Source organism: Poeciliopsis prolifica, unplaced genomic scaffold (genome assembly GCF_027474105.1).
Source record: "Poeciliopsis prolifica strain line A6 unplaced genomic scaffold, Auburn_PproV2 SCAFFOLD001, whole genome shotgun sequence".
Taxonomy (NCBI): domain Eukaryota; kingdom Metazoa; phylum Chordata; class Actinopteri; order Cyprinodontiformes; family Poeciliidae; genus Poeciliopsis; species Poeciliopsis prolifica.
In genome coordinates this window covers 22,846,772-22,866,773 of record NW_026562376.1, presented here as the reverse complement: position 1 = coordinate 22,866,773, position 20,002 = coordinate 22,846,772, and the positions used below count along the sequence as shown (strand labels likewise).

The window sequence follows — 20,002 nt, the reverse complement described above, 5'->3', positions numbered from 1 at the left end:
AAACTGTTTGAGAGACAGTTTGTTTTTGTTTGTTACATTTTAGTCCCCCCCTTATGAGCCATTCTTACCTAGGTTGCTGTAGGTGGCGCTGCACCAGCTGGACGAAGGAGAGTGAGAGTGATGAGAGTGATTCCCATCGTCCTCCGGCTCTCCGAGGCTGGCGCTGCCCTCGCTAACGGTAACAGTCGGGGCGGCCTGGTTGGCGTGGCTCTCGTGGGCGTCCCCGAACACCAGCCCCAGATTCACTCTGGCAGGCAGAGGGATGACCCTGGGCAGCTCCCGCTCCCTGGCATGGCTGGCCGGCACCTGGCTGCACATGACAGAGAAGGAGGGACTGCTATTTGTGTTGCAACGTGCCAAAATTCTGCTTCATTGAACCCGTAATTGTATGCCTCTCATCTAATGTTTTGTTGTTGTTTTCTTTTATTAGATACTCTATTTTTGACAAATGATAATTGCTGCTATTTAGGGAAACAAAACATTAGAGCAGAAGAGCAAAGTTAGCTGCTATTGAATTATAATCAAGACCCTTTCAACAGTTACCCTCGTTAGTTTTTTTTTGTAACTCTCCTAAATCAGTGTTTCACCTCTACATCTACCTCGGCACGCTGTGGACTGGACTGATGAAAGCTTCTGAAATGTGAAGTGGTTTTCTAGGTAACGACACACATGAAGGCAGGAACACAATGCAAGGGTGAGGGAAAGTAGGTCACTGTGGAGTGTGGTGATGCTGTGCGGGAAAAGCGTGAGGGGGTACTGAATTTTGATCAGAAATATTTGGAAAGAAGTGGAATACTTTTTGAAACTTCTACAACAGCAGGAAGCAGATATAATCTAACCAGAACAGAAGGTTGATCAATCAATAAAAGCTGATCTGACTCAGTTAGTGGAGATGTGGGTCATGTTTCCGGCTAGCAGGACACTTCCAGGCACTCGGTGACTTTCCTAAGACTGCATATAATTCTTCACTAGAATTCAGTATCTGCCAATTCATCTATTCACAGATTTCTTCAACCAGTCAAACATTTTTTTCATAGAGTACATCTCAAATATTTGAAAGAAAATGTAGCTTGAGAAGCTAAAATACCTACCTGCAATGTTACTTAAAAGCAAAGCTATTTGCTGCCAGCTTTCATTTATTTTCCTTAAATAGGAAACATTTACAAGCTCAAGTGTTTGGACTAACTCATATGTTCAAGTCTTCTTCCGGAACATATTGATGTGGAAAGCTGCTCTGTTTTCCAAACAGGACCTATGTTCAATCATTTTTACCTAGAAGGAACTTAACAGCAGCTTAAAAACAGAACAAGTGTGTTGTTTTCCCAGCCACGGTGTTGTAACATTACAAGTTCAGTAACAGGTCCTGTTACTGTGACTATTCTGCAATCATTTATACTTTATATCAGTTTAGCTTTCCTGAATCTGACTTGCTTATTTGAAAAATAAAAAAGAGAAAAACATGGCCTGAAGTGTAAAAAGCTCCTAAAAAGTAAATTTTCTACCCCACCCACTGGTTTATAGGAAGGGCATATTAACAATTATATCCAAAACCATGTGTCACTTCCTGTATCATTTTTCATCAGTAGTGCTACAGTACATTGGACGCAGGATGACACTAATGTGACTAATGGAATGAAAACAGATCAAAGTCCCCAAAAGTACACACATCGAGATACAAACCCAGCTCAGTTCACCTTAGTCTAGATGGCACATAGCATTTCCAGCCACGCAGTAAAACTGTCTTAGTTTTTCTAGATTTACAATTAAAAGCTTCTCATTTTGACACGTGCATGTCAGAAAAGAAAAGAAAACCTGTTGCAAAAGTTCAGCTTCTGACCGCCCTATTCTGCTTTCATCCTCAGCAGACACGGAGTCTGACAAAAACGACTCTCATCTGGCATGTTTCAGATGTGTTCCTGCAGGCCATAAAATAACTAGAGTCTCTGAAAGACAGCCGATCCACACAAAGCGACACTTTGGCTCTTTGCAGGATCCTATCGTTGAAAAGGGGAGTGATCACAAAGGTGGCCAAAATGGTGAGTGTGATTGTTGAAGAAATAAAATAAAGCAAAATGTTAAACTGTAAATTACTGGCATTTGTTGTGCTGCTGTCAATAAATACGTTCAATTTCCCCTTAGATTCTTCCTTTTTCTTTTGGAAGCAAACATCAAAACCGGATTCTGCACTGAGCTGCCACATTAATCATTTACAAAAAGCCATAAACCTGCCTGATAGGTGATGTTTCAATACGTTCATTCTGTTCGACACAAAACATTCAGAGTGGATACACAATGAATACCTTCATGGCTGCTACACACTTCAATGTCAGGACCTGACTTGTTCAGACAGCACCAAGCAGTCTCGGAGCGCTTCTCTCTTTCTCAGAACACTGCGGCTAACGTCCAGAAGATGGAAATGTAAAACTAAAATAAGACAAAGGAAAGTTTCCTTCCTCCCAGCTAAGTCAACACCACCACACATGGCCAAGTTGGTTTCAAAGGTGTGTAAAAAGACAAGTTCTTACCCACTGTACTGGCTCACACAGCTTCCCATCGGAAAACTCGGAATGACAAGGCAGGAGAAATCACATTCTACGTCAAACACAAAGGAACACTCTTTTCCTTTTCTTCTTAGTCTCTCCCCTTTTGAATGCTCTTACCTGTCTAAGGTAAGGTTTGCTGGCCAGCCCTGAAGAGCACGCCCACTGTTCGCCAATAAAACGTGATTAGAAAAAACCCAAAAAAAATTCTCCTGAGTTAACTCTTTATTTCCCAACCAAAACAATGTGACCGGTCTGTTTTTATTTTTTAGAAAGCCATGAAGTGAGTCACTTTCTTCTCTGATAGAGAAATTTAGTTTCATGTTGGGAGGTAAAATGTGACTATTAGCAGGAGTTAGTTTTAGGAGAATGTAGAGGGAAAATTGAAAGAGGAAAAAAGGAAGCAACAATATAAAGTCACAAAGCTAGAACTTTATGAGTCAAGTACTGAACTAGTAGAAACTAAGGACGAAAATGAATGTGATTGTTCATGAATACTTAACATTCCTTGAGTACATTTCTTTCAAACAAGGTCAAGCACAGCGGTTTAGTAACAACCCTAACTCAACACTGATTAAGCTGGGCACTAATAGACCCTGAATGCTGTAAACTCAAAATGTCCCTGTTGATTTAGGCTTTTCTTCTATGATCAGTGTCCAAGTACTTGAAGAAACTCACACCAACCACAGGTTATTTTTGAGCACACTGCTTGGCAAAACTGTGAAGTAACAAATCTGTTTTTTCTCTGACAACATAATGATTTACTAAAAGCAATAAATCTACCTCAGAGGTCACTAAATGACTAAAGCCTGTTAAGAATAAAACAGTTTGGCTGAGGTGGCTTGGTGGTCTTCATAAACTCTGGCATAGTCAAGTAGTGTAGATTGCAGCATCCAGCACATCATTGGTGATTGAGTAAAGATTAATACTCATGGTATTTAGTGTGTTACTTTACCTCAATGTTTTCATGCATATGTGGCATTATTGTCATACATTTAATGAAATATCAGACTGGAAGACAGTATATGAAACTGCTATCACTGAACCCCCTTCTATTTACGGTTCACCTATTTGTGGATTTTTCTGTGGAATGTAACTCCAGATTATTTGTTGAAAATGCACCTATTCCTTTTTTTTTTTTTTTTTTTTTTTTTTTTAGAGCATGAGTAAACTATTCGATAGTTAATGCAGTTTGGAAAGCTGAAATACCTACGCACAATATTCCTTCACACACTATTGACTGGCAATTCATGCTGCTTTGCAAACGTAGCGTGATTGGCTGAACGCCCAAGAGGAGGAATGACAAACAATGTGGATGTTGGCGTCTGTGGAAGTGCCAAGACTGTTTCCACTGTGCAAATTAATGAATACCAAGGAAAAGTTCATGTTTGAACTATTAAAATAAACTGTTATATAAATTTTAAATGGAGTTACCAGATTTTACGGCATACTCTAAAACCTCCAACTTCAGCAATAGTCTGATGATATAATATAGATAGCATAATGAAGACAAACTTGATCTTTGTGTCTTTGTTACGACATTTAAAAAGTAGATTTATAGCTTTTCCTTTACGCCGCTTTATGGCTTTTTTTTTTTTGGCAAAGTTGTAACAAGTCACAAAGTTTATGAAGAAATTAATATATTGAAAATACCAGAGAAAACAAAAGACAACAACAGCTGCAGCTAGTTGAAGAGGGAAAAACAAAAAACTCTAAACCCGACAGATTGAGGCCAAGCTTTTGAGAGGATTGAGGAGTGAAATATTTCTTGGCCTTGGGCTCAAAGCAAAGTGAGTTCTCGGACAGCAAAATTAGACAAAACAAAGAAAAGGGGCAGAGCATCTTGAACACAACCCTGACAGTTTGCAAAATGTCAGAGGCAAGCGTAAAAAAACCAACAATGAGAAAAAGGAGAAAAACAGAGCAAAGTTCAGGCGAGATTTAAAAAGGAAATATCAGGACATATGAGCAAGTTTTGAAGAAAGATTGAAGATACTTTTGACATATGAAAATTTGAACCTTAAGTTAATTAGATGAGAAAATCAGCTTTCTTGAAATATATCAAGATTTGTCAGATTACATGCTACACAGCCATGGTTTTCAGTGCTTGATCACATCAGATATATCAAACATTAAGTCCAGTTCTAGAAAAGTTAAACTTTATTGCAATCATCAGTGTTTGAATGTGTGCATAAAGGGGCGAATAACTGACTTAAAGATGAAAATGCAGGAAAATGTTGCATCTTCAAACTCGGAGAAGGCTGAATACAAACCTTACAATTGTGCAAAAGTTTGTAGTTGTAACTTGACAAAATGTGAAAAGGTTAAAATGCTGTGAATTTTTTTCAAGGTACTTTAGATGTGTGTTGGTGTTCTTTCTAATCCTAAATATTTAAAAAGCAGGACATAAGACAAGCTGTATTTGGAGCAGCAAACACAGCAAAAAATATTTTCAGGTAATGAATGAAGCACAAAAAAGCAAATTAAAAAGAGTCACAAAGCAAGAAACTTTCAAATCAAATAAACAATATGAGGGACCAAATTTAGTTGGAGAGTTTATAGCTAGAAACAGAATCTATACTATAGCGATACTTGGATGAGGGATTAAGAGATAAAAAAAAGCAGATATTACCTGAGGTCTTTGCTGCTGGCGACTCCTCCAGCAGTTTCTGATGGTGTCGTTTGCCCTGGGCTCAAAGGTTCAGAGTCCCTGCTGTCTTCTGCCAGCAGATCAGTCTCTCTGCACTCTTCTATACGCAGCTCTCCATCGCCATCCCCGGGGCTGCTGCCAGTGTCTGGTTTGTATGTGAAGATGATGGTAGGTTTCTGGGTGGGATCCTCCGGTTTGGCCTCTGTGAACCAGTGCTGGTTTTGGGTAGGTGGCGGTGGAAGAACGTGAATCACAGTTCCGTCTAGTCCAACCAGTTTGCCTTTCTCTTTCTCTGCCTTCTCTCTCTGATCGTCCTCGTCTTTCCGCCGCCGAAAAAAGCTCTTGAAGGAGATCCATCTTTTGGGTTTTGAACTCTCGGCTGAAGCCCGTCTCCCCTCCCCGCCAGGGCTCAATTCGCCTTCTCCGGGTCGCGATGGGGAGCTCGAGGCAGAGCTCTTTGTCCAGTTGCCAAAATGTCTCTGAAGTATGTTAGAAGCATAATAAGGGGAGGATGTGGACCTCGGGGGTGGGTAGGGGGCACTGGGCTCTGATCGGGGACTGGCGAGTGGGACAGCAGCAGAGGCACTCTGGGATTTTGACAAAACCTTTGAGGGGTTTTCCTTTTTTGGCTTGGAAAGACAGCCATCAGTGGTGGAAAACAGAGACTTGGGTCGTGAAAGGGTCTCCTCCATGGCGTCAGGAGGCAGGGCGTACAACTCCTCAGAGCTGAAGGTTTTGGTTTGTGCTGAGGGAGACTCTGGAGGCGACTGAGGAGGCTGGATAGACGCTACAATCTGGGACAGAACTGCACTGGCTTCTTCTCTGTGATTTACACCTGTCCCAGAAGATGAAGTTACACCTTTATCATCATCATCTCCACTTATCCTAAAAGTGTGTGTAACAGCATTAGCAGCAGGGCTGGTTTTAACTAGATTTGCAGTAATGGCAAGACTGGCAGAAGAAATTGTTGTAGTGGGAGAAAGGGCCCCAGATGCGGAGCTCATTACAGTGCTTGTTACAGTGCTTGAATCTGTAGTGGTTCTAACTTGCAAACTTGGCACTGATTCAAGTGAAAATTTTGTCTCCTCAAATGAAGTCTGCTCTGATGTGCCTCTCCCAGACAGAGTTTTCTCCGTGGACGAGGACTGGACACTCTCAGAGGAACCAATCTCTTCATAGGTATGGCTAGTAACCCGAGCGCCACCTGTTTTTGTTTGCGACTGCTCCCCATGAAGACCCAAGAAACTCTTGTACACTGCAAGATTGTCATATGCACTAGGGTTGATAACAATAGGTACCTTGACTGCATTCTTAGAGCTACGGGCATAGGCCGGCTCATCTCGGATTATGATAGGAAAAGGAGGCATGCCAGCGTTATTGAAACTATTAAACTTGATCTCTGATAAATTTGGAGATTTTACAGGTACAGTTCGAGAGGACAACAGGCCTGATATAGGAGAGGTGGGAGCTGACTTGTGACTGCAAAACTGAGGAGTGACAGATTGGCCAGAATTACTCCCCGGATCCACTCTAGGCATCTTCTGCCGAGGACTCGTGCTTGATGTCCATACTTCTTGGTATCGTATTTGGCCGGTTTTCTTTTGTGACAAAGCGATGGATGAAGGTGATACTGACCTCAAAGGAGAAGACGGGGAAAGAGGAGACACCGGCGAGAGGGGCTGGACTAAAGGAGTGCTACAGAATGATGTGGGACTTGAGGGTTTTGGCAGGTTTTTGGGTCGTGGCAACGAATCGTGTTTCTGTTCATCTTTACTGGCCATCGATGCCGAGACATCTACCACAGTGTAAGGTTTACAAATGAGAGATTTTTCTAAATTAACTACACGGTATGGTTTAGCCTGCTCCTCTGTAGGACTAAAACTTATCGTAACTGGCTGTCCAGGAAGGGCTTGAGGCATTGGCATCCCTTCCTTGCCATCCTGGTCCTCTAATCTAATTGCCAGCACTGCCTTGTGGGTCTCAGCCACCTTGGGTGGACTTAGAGCCCTTTTGGGAGACTCTTTTGTTGGGGGGTTTGTACACGGTGCAACTGCCTTGGAAGACATAGGTGAAAGCAAACCATTTTTAAACACACTGCTTCCACTACTGGAAATAGTTTGAGAGTCTTCTTGTAGTGATGATGATGATTCTGGAGAGGTTGTAGACTCTGAATTTGAGAGAAAAGCGCTGCTTTGTGTCTCACGAGGTCCATAGGGAAGAAGGCTTCCATTGGAGGGATATCCGTTCAAGATTTCATCATAGCTATCATCATAGTCCACTGCACAGATCCTCTGTAATGAACGGTTTCGAAGGGGCACCGTATTCCATTTTTTGCCCACTGCAAAGGGCACTGGAGACAAGGTGGCGGCACGAAAATTAGCAAATCGTGGCTGGCCTCGCATACGGATTTCCATGGCTAGTAGTTCTTCGTCGCTTTCATCCCAGCTCTCATGCTCCTCATCATCATCTTTCTCAGTTTCACCCTCCTCATCTTCCTCTTCATCCTCATCATCACAGGAAAACTCTGGGTAGCAGAAACGTCCACCCTCTGAACTTATGATCTTGGTACAATCACTAAGCGATACCCGCTTCTGAGCGCCACCTTCGCTGCTACTGCTTCCCATAGCCAGACAGCTGGAAGCTGGAAGACCTCGTTCTAAGGACCTACGATATGAGCTACTGATTCGCCCCCAAAATAAGTCTTTAGAACCAGAAAGGAGTGTGGGGCTAGTGCCTGGACCCAACCCAGCAATCTCTTTAAGGACATCTGTAAGTCCGCTGTTATTATTATTTCCACTGGGTGTCCTTGGGCTGAGTTGTCCATAACCTTCAATTTCCTCACTGTCATCTTCTCCTTCATTGTTATTGTTGGGCCCACCAGGCCTTTTACTGTTCAGTCCATTGCGGTTCCAAGCAGTAAAAGCCGATGTTTTACCTTGTTCTATTGCATTTGTCTGCTGCGGCAGGTTGCCATCTGAATCCAGTCCAGCAGATAAGCTGGGCAGCATCATAGTGGGCTTCACAGCAATGGTTGGCTTCTTGGCCACAGGAGGGCGGATGTGTGCTGTACGTGTAGCTCGTTGAGAGTTAGCGGTAAGGTTGGGGTTAGCTCTGGTCCCAGCAGGAAGCGGATTTTGTTGTTGGTTTGATGGTGGCCTCTGCTCAGAAGGGGGCTTCCCCCCGCTGCTCTGAGTCAAGCAGTGCAGACTTTTTGGTTTGAAGCAGTTCTTGCACTCGCCTGGTTTCCACACATGCTCGGTGAAGGTGCTGCAAGCTGACATGGCAGCTGGTCCAGTGAGCAGCCTGCTAGGTCAGTGCACAGGAAACCCCTCCATGAACCCACTGGAAAACAACAATGAGGAAATCTGCACCTGAAAGACACAAGAGGAAAGAATATAAGCTTTTAGAAATACTTTGTTTCTGAAACATAGCTTTAATTCCTGCAGAGAGAAGAAAAAACTTAATTTACCCTACAGAAAATGAAGTTATGCCTTCATTTGTAGGTGACAGAAACACCTACAAACAAAATGTTATCCAACACAATCACAAGATATGAAAAAAAGGCCTGTACTGTAGAGATAAAGAAGTAAAGCATTATGGGAAAGCAGTGCCACAATTCCTCCAGAAGGTGGCAAACTTTCACCTCACATAGCTACTGCCAATTAAAGTGCAGTGATGTGTCTCCCAATCCACCAAAGTCTAAAAATCACAAATGATGAGGAACAGAAGATTGGAGATATTCGACAGGATTATGAGACAAAGGGCTTCAACTTAGTCCTCAAATCAAAAGCTCAAAGTCAGGAATCATACTAAACACAGCAGTTTGACAAAAATAAAATAGGAATAAAAGCAGAAATCACGACTTAGAAACAGAAACAAAGATTTTTTTGTCAGAATTTGTCTGTTAGTTTGACACTGGGATAAAGGACAATGTTTCAGCTTTTTAGGCATCAAGCCTAAGTTGCCTATATCTAAACCAGAGATAGATGTTGGACAAGTGGCGAGTCCATCACAGGCAACATAGAGATGCACAGGAGTAACAACATTGTACACCCCCCACCCCCTCACACACACACACACACAGAGGAATTGGATGAGCTAACCACTGCTCTACTGAGCAGCAACTCAGGAATCATACAACTGATAGTTAAAAAGTCAACCTCAGCTGGTGGTGTAAAAAAATTTAAAAACAAAGAAAAACATCGTTAAAATACAAATTGATGCAAACAGCATCAATTCGTTTTGTTTAGCAGTTGTTTAGATTTTTGAAAATACGTTTTTAAATCAGAAAACTCAAACGTTTATCCGAACTTATCTAGACTAGAAAAATGATTGAAGCTCATTTCAGACTTTGCAGAAACCTTGCAAAAAGTAGTGAGGTCATCACATAAACAGTTAAAGGTACCCTGTTTTAAGGTATGCCATAGTTTTTTCAAAATTTATACATCAGCTTCTGACACCAGCTTAATTATGAAGAACTTGACATTGAAGGGATAGTTCAAGTTTTGCTTTGTTTTTTTTTTTTTTGTGGGCTTTGGTGAAGAGGTTATGACCTGACCTTTTAAATGTTATTTTTCATCAAATCCTAATGAAACTGTGACTCATTGCTAAGAGACGTGTGAACCAGTTGTGGAGTCATGTATGTCAGATCCTGTGTAGATGGATTTTAACACGAGAACACCCCACCCAGCGCCAGACACAATACAGCAGGAACTCCTGAACAAAACTTTGCTGACCTACTGGTGAAGGGTGGGAGAGGATTTATCCTGTTGCAGCACATGTTGTGCATCCTCCCAGGAAAACGCAGGCCATCACTTCAACAAAATCACAAGAGAGACACATCAAGCAATTGACAATGTCTTTCCAAAAGTATAAGAACAATTTTCTGATTCTGACAGAAAAAACTCTTGTAATAACCCAAAGCACAAAACCCTACTGAGGGACATGACAACTCTTTTTATCACCTTCAAATTTCTTGCTATTTTCCCCCATCTGTTCAGAGTTAATTCAACACTGGAACCACAAGGAAGCAAAATCTGCTTGTAATCTCATTTCTTACTGTGCTTAAGATAAATATCAGTGCCACATGGTAACTGGGAAGCCAGGATATAATGTAATCCGGTGTGACATGTTGGTGTTGGGTGCTTATCGCAATAGAGGCAAAATTTATACAACACAACAAATCAAAATAGAAGTCTCTATGAAATAAGCAAAATTTATTTCTGTATAATTATTTTTGCTTCAGTATGAGAGCCTTTCTTTCAGAGCTAATGTTTTTGCAGGATGGCCATCAGCCAAATTGTGACCTATTTTTAGCTTATTATGCAATGTAGGTTATGTAAGGCAATGGAAATGTGATGAATTAGAACTAATTTGTTTCTAAAGCAGTTTTAATCTTCAGCATATAATAAAATTTTTGGCCTTTTTATTAGCTACAGCATGGGCTGGTTAGTGGTATCGAGGTATACTGACATAAAAAGTCAGGATTTAAAAGCCACAAGATAAAGTCCACCTGTCATGTGTAGCTGACAGTATCATGATCTTTAACCTCTACGGACCCCTGCATGGCAACTCTGCAAGTTTTCTTCAGAACACTTTAGGACAAGTGCTACACAAATAATCAATGAATATCAAAAATTTCCGTAACTGGACAGGGAACTACTACTACACATGGTTTCATCTTAAATATCCGCAGAAATCCTGAGAGTTCACTGGAGCCAAATGTGGCTTTCTTTCTTAGATTAAGGTAGTGCATAAACAACAAACTAGCCACAGAGATGACAAAAACAAATAAACAAACAAAAAATAAACGAAGACAGTAAAACAAAATGGGGCATGCAATGAGCCTTTTACTGTTTTCATTGTCTGTGACTGCCTTGAATGCTGCAGAGTGAGCTGTTGGTAGGAAAACACTCTGTGGCCATCTGCTCCAGATCTGATTGCAGCAAACAGTGTCTGGTTTTGCTGCAGAGGAGATAACACACAACACCTGCTGCTCTGTGCTGCAACCCCCCAGAACATAGGCTTCCTGGGCCCACCATGTGAGCCCCAGATTTGTACTGCATCTGAAAGCAACTGGTGAGATAAAACTTTATTTGCAGGAACCTAGAAGTATCATAACACGTGGAATCCAGTGTGGGACTTTTTGACCATGAAGAAGTAGTGTGATTAGCAGCAAATGGACCTGATGTTCAAAGAGGAGTTCAGTATTGCGATCTTCAAAAGTATTTAATGAGGAATCGCCATAATTTGTACATTTCAGATCAATCAGAATTTCTACAAACTTCCATGGCACTCTGTTTCTCTGCAGTGTAAATATTACGAGGTCCAGCCATTAGCCTGGTGAGGACCCACATATATCTAGTCACAAAGTACAAAAGGCAGCATTCTAAGGGAAGGTAGAGTCTCTGGAAAACTGAAACATCAAAGTGCCATCTTGGCTTCACCAAGTCTTTGTAACATCCATTTGAAGCTTTTTAAGAGCCAAAGGGCTGGTTGAGAGGCAAGGTACTTTTCTGTCCTACATAAGGTGTGGAGTTTGCTCACCTCTACTGGAACATTCACTGCAAACACTCCAGTATTATGAAGCGTAAAACAAAGAATAACTAATGACTAATGACTCAGAAAATTTACCTTATGCCCTTAGGAACTAGGCTGGTGAAAACTAGGGTGGCAAAAACCAGCCCCATGTTCTATGCCTCACTTCGTACAGACAATGTGAACCTTTGTCTATTGAGAAATTGAGAAATGATTACTTCCTGGAGGCATGGCCTCTTTAAATTTTACCCAAAAGCTCATGTTTGGCCAGGACACATGAAATGTGCCAGTTCAATGCTATGAAGCTTACTGGAAATTACCTACGTTACAAATAATCATCCTCCACTGCAATGAGAGAAGAAGTGAACCAAACAAGGCAGCTGTTGATGTTAATTCAATAGGTGAAAGTGTGGCTAACATTGACTGAACAGCTCCATTCACTTCCTGGACTGCCATTGATAAAACTACAGGCAGTCTACCATTCTAAAACAGCACAGAAAATCAATGTCATAGTTTACAACTTCTTCTGTTCGCTGATTTGTCTGGTCAAAATTCTACCAGAAAAATCTAAGTCAATGGGAGAAAGCCCAGATGGAGCACTGAAAAGAGATAAAAATTTGTAATTTAGCCTGTGCTGTCAATCGGCAAATTGCCGAAAGAGGAATCCAACTTTCTAATCCAATTTTAGAAAAGTTAAGTTTTTCTAAATGATTTAGAGATTATAAAAGATTAATTTATGTTAGAGATTCCTCTAACACATCTATCCAGAACAATATGTGCACCATAAATCTTCTACTTCCTCAGTGTACCACAAATTCATTAATCCATTAATTAATCTACTCCAATACTTACTTTTGTCACATCCGTTTATTACCCTGAAATGAGTATCGAGTTATGTTTTGAATGTTTGCGCTACAGGAAGCTCCTTAAAGCCACTATTTACATCTCGACACCAAGACCATCTTTTCATCTTTTCCATTCAGCTCTTTTTTTTGACACTTGAGGCCTTTTCTCATCATTTCCCCCATCAGTTATAGCTCAGTGAACTGACATGGCAGAAAAATGCTCATCTTAAAGGAGATAAAGCATCAGGGAGTTGTCTGACAATGATTGCAAAGATGTCACTACGAGTTTAGCAGCCCCTATGTTTTAGCCACAGTGCTGCACCACCCATAGCTCGTCGGCTCTGCACCAGTTTCCAGCGGGTCAAATTGATTCTGACTCGGAAAGAAGTGCCGTCTGCTCGGCTGGTGCGGTGGGGTAGAGAGAGAAGGGGATTGGAAAGCAGTGCTTGAGGCAGGAATGTGATTTCGGAGGACTAAATTGGAGGACACATTCTATCCAGCAGAGTCTAAATGATGTTTTCGGACACAACAGTTGGTGGCTGCATCGACTGCCACACTGAGATGAGTACAATATCTCTGAAGACCCAACAAGTACGAGTTAAAATCAATTAAAAAAAGACAGAGCAGTACAGGAACTTTCCTGTATCCCTGAGAAGACACATAATTAGTAAACAGAGCCAACCAGAGGTTGGTAAAGTACCAAAAAATTACAGTTATGAAAGAGTAGCACTACTTCCAGGGTTTCCTAGCACCCCTATCACTTGGCTACCCTGAGACAAAATGTCAGTAATTACTACCCAACTCTGGAGCCAACAGAGTGTAATTTAACCTGTGCATAAATCCTGTTGTTCTGTCAAGGTCATCTGAGGTTTGTTAGAGAACATTAGAGAACAAACAACATCATAAAAACCAAAGAACACATTGAAGTTTGTGACTGTAAATGTACAATGTGGTTTCTGGTGCAAAGATGCTTTTATAAGGCGCCGTAAAACATAAAAGACGAGAGAAGTGGTTAAAAAAAACAAAAGGCAAAAATCTATAACTGCAATGAAAACAGAGATAATAATGCTGAGAAATAAGTAAGTGATGCATCAAAACAGCAGAACCCTGCTGAAATTTCACATCACGTTCTTTACACAATCAGCCCTCTGCAGAGACGTAACGTCTTCCTCCTTAGAAATGAGCTCAGTATGGGAGCTTGTATGGAACAAACAAGTTTATTGAGGGAGAGTGGGAGCTCTCAGAGCCTGCTTCATAATAGGAGAATAAGTGAAGCTGCAACCCACAGTCATGAGCAGATGGGTTATGGGATTTTCTACTACCGTTTGGAAAGAGGGCTTTGATAATGAGGACATCCGCTGCAACAGCAGCACACGCTGCATTATGGTTAGTGATGCTACTGAGAACACGAAGGTCACTTTTTATCAGCATTGACTGCTTTATTGATAAGAAAATATTGTTTACTATATTCCTCCATATTCTATAAAGGTAGATAGTGAAAAAAGGTCAGTTAAAATACTACATTTGTAGTTTGAGAAAAACAGAGGAAAAATAGAAAACAATTTTTTTGATTAAATGAAGAAAAGGTTTTTAATTCAGATACTTTGGTGTTCACACTCAATGTTACTGCTTCTGACATTGATGTCAGAAGCAGTGAAATATGCAGTTCAAAGCATTTTTAGAGAGTGGTCTCAAGTATTGTGGATTTTGATTATTACTACCCACTTGAATACCAGAGGTTCACTGTAGTATGAAGTTCTATTTTATCTTTTTGAGTTCTCAACCTTAGTCAGGAAATATGTTGTATTTCCTTTTGGGAACCTCACAGACCCAGAAGGTTTAAGTTTTACAAAACAAATATTGAAACTTTAAAACTCAATGATTGATCCATCTCTAAATCTCTGTGCTGCTGCCAACAGTTTGGATCTTTACCTGGTGGAACCATTACACTCAATTAATAGCTAAAAAAATCCTGATTTAAATTTCACTGTGTAAATGTGACTGTGCAACCCCAGAGGTGGGTGGCATATCCCAACAAGCTTTTATTTCCACTACTAAAGCCCACTTCACGGTTGAATTGTTTCACACAATATGGAGTTTCAACCCAATTTCAGCTCAGTCACTTCACCGAGGGACCGCATGTTAGTCCAGCCTCGAGGTGCTCTCTGCCACAAGCCTCATTAGCTGCTCAATTAAACATGTTATGAGTTGTAATCACTTTACAGCTAAATATGGACAAGGACTCGTACTTCCAAAAAGCAAAATCTTCTCTGATATTTTCATACTTGTACTGGGTTTGAGAGAAACACCAGAAAGAACTTCCATTTTGAAAACAAATCCTTTAAGTGAACCAGTTTGGTGGTTTCCTGGTTTCTGAGAGGAAAATAGACAAATTGTTATAATTGTTTAGGTTAATGAGGCTAGAGCAGGAAGCAGAAATAATGTGAAAGAAAACATGACTGACGACAGCGTGAAATCTACAGATAATAATTAAAAAAAAAGATTTTATGACCCAAACAAGTCTCAGAGCCGCCAGGAGAGAAAACTAGAATAAAGAAAGAGTGAAAGGGACGTAAGCTTTAATAAATGAATGATTTAAGATGGTTTGAAAATCCTGGATAGAGGGGAAGACGATACACTGTATCGCAGAGACTGTGATGATTCAATACTAATGAAGCAGAAATTGGAGTTAGTTTTATACCCAAAACAGAAAATACACATCTTTACTCTTCTTTTTCCAAACTGATTTATTTTCTCATGAGTGACAAACATTAAGGCGGTTTTAGCTTCAAATCCAATGACGTCTCACCGATAGGGATGCAAGTTACTAATTAATTAATTAAATTAAATTAAATAATTAATTCTCAAGTTGATTGATATCATCTATAGACTAACAATCAATCAATGAGCAGCTCTTAAAACCCCGAGTTTTATCTTGTATCCTAAGAGCGTCTTTCCATAGCGTAAATGGCTCATTTCTTCATAATAAGCTGAAACATTAGATTTTAACATTATTTTTCATTTTGTATTAAATATGACTGAATGAAAAAGAAAATTGTGGTTTCTCACATCATGAACTTAGACATTTTTAAAATATAACAAAACAAAGTCTGTTGGTTGCTGGACAGAAAAATAAAAGATTGAAAGAACAAAATATGTGTTCTCACTTGAACAGAGATATTCATACCATCTGTGGTTGTTGTTGGAGGAATGCTAACACTTCCCTCTATAAAGTGCAACAGCTCTTGATGTCAACATTGCTTATTGGCATCATGGACGGCAGCCAAACTATAACTCTAAAAGACGACCTCTGAGATCTACAGACGTTATTCTCCTGCTCAGGTATTGTATCATGAAATGAACACAGCTTCTTATAAATTTCTCCAGGGATTTCATTTGTCTTAAGGAATTAAGAAAACTGTGTTTTCAGTGCCTTTCAGAAGTATTTATGAGCCTTTATGTTTTCACATTACCACAAACGTCAGTGTATTTTACTGTGATTTTATGTGATACAAGTGAAAGGAAACAGAAACTTAGCTTTTCATTTATTGATCTCTGCAGCTCTCACCATACTCAAGCTTGAAAAGAAGATATTTTTACTCAAACTAATCCTGCTTTGAACTTTTTCACAACTTTCTACCTAACTTACAAGTATCCCTTGGTCTTCTTGCTTCCCTTTGTCACATGTTGACAAAGGTTTGCTATTAATCAGCTTGTCAATGACTTTGAGTGTTTGAGTGCAAATGGATGACGATGTCTGTAGTGTAAATTAATTTGAGTGGTCTAAATGACTGGAAATGATAATGATGATGTAAATTTCGCCAACTTACCAAATACAGACGCTGTCTTGTTGGAACATTTCTGGAACATTACTTTTAAATTGATTACACTACTGACTAGTTATCCACTGAAAAAATGAAGTAAAAAGTATAAACCACAGTAATTATCACAGTAAATTACTGTAATACTGAATGTACTGTGTGAATACTTAAGCAAGGATTGTACAATGAGCCACTGAATTCTCTTTCTACCAAAAACGGATCAAAAATCACGACGTGCCTAAGCCATCTTGAAGCTTGTTGTGTTGATTGACAGTAATGAGAGAACTAAATCGCTCCATTATAGGCTCAACTCAGAGCTGATTCGGTGACAGACGTACCTTAAACACAACTAATACAAATGCTCAAAGACCTTGTTACTGTCAAAACAGACTGATAACAGAGGGATTCAGTTATCACCTGTTGGCAGGTTAAAGCCTTTTTATCTGCAGATTGGTTTCTGTATAATCACAGGATAACAAAATTGTGGATTAGGAGTTTTTTTAAGAGAGCTTTCGAAAACACTAACAGACGATAATGTCCCTGAGGAAACACTGGATGCATCTGCTTTAATCAAGCCAGTAAATTGAGTTTCTTTACGAGTCATGCAAGAAGGCAAGTTAGAAGAAGAGTTAATGCAATGCTAAGCTATATCTGGAACCATACTCAACCAGCAGGCATGACTTAAACAATTATGTGGTGTAATGTGATAAGAGTGATCATTTCAGGCATTCATGAGTCAAACACTGAGAGAGAGACAGTATGAAACCTTGGATAAAATGAGGAAAAATGGAGAGCAAATAGAGGGAGGGGAAAAAAAGGTGGGGGCGAAATGAGAAAGCAACCGCATTCTTCTGTGGTATTTGGTATTGTGCAAGCTCTGGGAGAGTGCTTGCAGCCTGGCCTGGGAAAGAGCCAGTGGACGTCTCCTGGGAAGGCAACCCGCTAGCCTCCACAAAAACACCACCAGAGTGGCAAGGCAGACCGAGCCAGATGCGTAGGAGTCACAGTACACACAAAGAACACACACACACACACACACACACACACACACACACACACACACACACACACACACACACACACACACACACACACACACACACACACACACACACACACACACACACACACACATACGCACACACACACACACACCCCAAGCAAAAGAAATGCAACTGAGATTCATTATGTAATATTTGTTCTGAAAGCAGGAAGATGGGTTTGTGGAAAGATTGTGTAGCAGCAGGGAGATACACGTATACAATATTATCTATAAAGGTGATTATCTACTTCAACTGCATTCTCATGATAAACAGGTTTGTAGATCAGATCAGATTCTTTACAGTACAGTAGGGTGTTCATGTTGCAGGAAGTAAAACCCATAAAGGAGAATTTGCATTCAAGAAACATGTATCAATGTTTCAGGTGACAAAATTACTCATGTAAAAATATATCCCAAAAAAGTCTGCAAACAGATGTGCAATGAAACGTCCACACATCTTTGAAAAGCAGAAGTGGAGCGCCCTGCACAACCGACAAGAATGCAGCAAGTGGGTCCTGGGTGGTAAAGTCAACAACAAAACACTTATCTTTTCCAACAGCACAAACAGCAGTAAAACCAGCTGGCCAAACAAACATAAGTCATGGGCTGGACTTTGCTGCAAGCAGGGCAGCACCTGCTGGTTTACGACATAAAAAAAAACATTAATTACCAAAAACTGTCTAGGTTTTTGGAAATTAATCTGTTTTTAGAAGCAGTAAAAATGCAAATAGACGAAAACATGCCAAATGTGACTTTTGTGTTATTGGTTCCCTCTAAGTTCAGATATGTCCTACCTTTATGATACAAACTGTCAGTAGGGGGCAATATAGGGCGTTGAACATTAAAGACAAAAAAAAAAAAAATAAATTATCTAACTTGACTATAAATGAGCCAAAAAAAAAAGAAAGGGAATGACTTTGTGTGGCAGCTTTTTACTGTGTGTTTTTGGATGATTTTTTTTTTTTTCATATCTTCAAGTATCGGTCATGTTTACTCTCTAAACCCAGTAACAGCTGACTCATTTCAGGCAATCAGTCATGTGAGTCATGAGCTCAGTGTGTCACAAGTGATTTGTTTCCAAAGATCCACAAGCTAACATGTAAAGTTTCCCGTTTGCATAAACAGTCAAAAGACTCCTCTGTATTATTTTAATGTCTCCAGAGCAGAACAATATTTTCACGTTTCACACAGCGCCCAGGTGAAACGTGCAGTGCAATATTTCAAATGCTCCAAGCAGAGAGCAAATCTAGACTTATTGCAGGCAATTCCCACAAAGATGTAATGATAAATCTCTCACACAAGAATGGAAGATATAAAACTTTAGCAATATTTTCTGGGGGGGGGGAACAAGTTTTTTGTCTCCAATAGTTTTTTTTGTAGATTAATTCAATACAGACCTTAAATAGCCAGTTTTTAGATTGGTGGATATTGCTTAAAAGGTATTCTTTTTGGCTTAAAAGAAAAACAATAGTTTCATAGATTATGCAGAACTGAATTAAATGACAGCTTGGGAATTTTTTTTTTTTACTTTGATTTAAAAGTAAAAGGAAATATTAGTTTTATGTTTATTAGTGTGGTATTTTAGACTCAGTTTAAAAACCACAACAGTTTGTCTAGAGAGCTAACAGGCAGTGAAATGGCTCTTTGTATTTTTGAATAAGTGTGTGTATAAAGTCAAAAACCAAAACAATGATTGATAAAATGTTAACTGAAAGCGTGATGCAGCAATCGTGTTAATTTAACAGAAATAAAACTGGTTCAATGTGAACTTCTTTGAAGATTAAATTAAATCTTTTAGTGTTAAATTAATTTTTTCCACAGTTGTTCAGGCTTGAGGAAAAGGGGAAAAAAGAAACCTCCATACTTTTTCCATCTTTTCCCAATTTCAAGTGTTTTGAGAAATTGGAAAACTCTAAAACCAGTTCCTTTTTGATTTCAAATTAATAGTCTCAATAGTTAGATTTATGTTGATGCAGCAACTGAAGACTACTTTGAAAGACAAACTCCAATTATTAATTGCAACATTTCCTGTTACACTCCTAGAAAACAGCCAGTAGATAACTGACGCATTAATGTGAACCAGTAGTTCATGTTGCATGTTGAAAATTAATGCATGTATCAATTGGGATAAAATTTTAAAAATTTAAAGTATATACACTAACTCAGCAGTGCCCACTCATTGTCCTGAGAGCTGCATTCCACCTGTGACCACATCTCCTACAGAAAACTTGCGTAAACATGCATGCAGTCATTTTTGATCTTTTAATTCCTCTATCGAGGGATCAGATGTGAGGCTATAGCAGCTGTTAGAGGTGTGTTTTTGCTGTGATATCAGGCTCAATTCTTCAACATTAATGTACAATACATAGTAGAAGATGCAAGACTGGCCTTTATAAAATAGTGATTTATCTTGGTGACATACATCACTTTAACGCAAAATGTGGTTGGGGTGGTTGTTAAAATAGTAATATTTACTTTTTTTACACCACTCTAATTCCATAAATATGGGTAAAAGCAGTATTTTTGCATAGAAAGTTTTTTTCTAGGGATCTGATCAACATTTACTG

At 39.7% G+C, this 20,002-nt stretch overlaps 1 protein-coding gene across 2 annotated transcripts in view; it reads right to left on the bottom strand.

The window, feature by feature from the left end:
* The window catches only part of peak1 (pseudopodium-enriched atypical kinase 1), an 82,503-nt gene that overhangs the window by 12,949 nt on the left and 49,552 nt on the right, over positions 1-20,002 (bottom strand). For both annotated transcript variants that reach the window (XM_055040750.1, XM_055040758.1), the window contains 2 exons: positions 5,173-8,561; positions 69-310 (listed from right to left, as the gene is read on the bottom strand). In XM_055040750.1, the coding sequence (XP_054896725.1) occupies positions 69-310; positions 5,173-8,471 (3,541 nt within the window). In that variant the 5' untranslated portion in view covers positions 8,472-8,561. The remainder of the gene's footprint in view (positions 1-68; positions 311-5,172; positions 8,562-20,002) is intronic.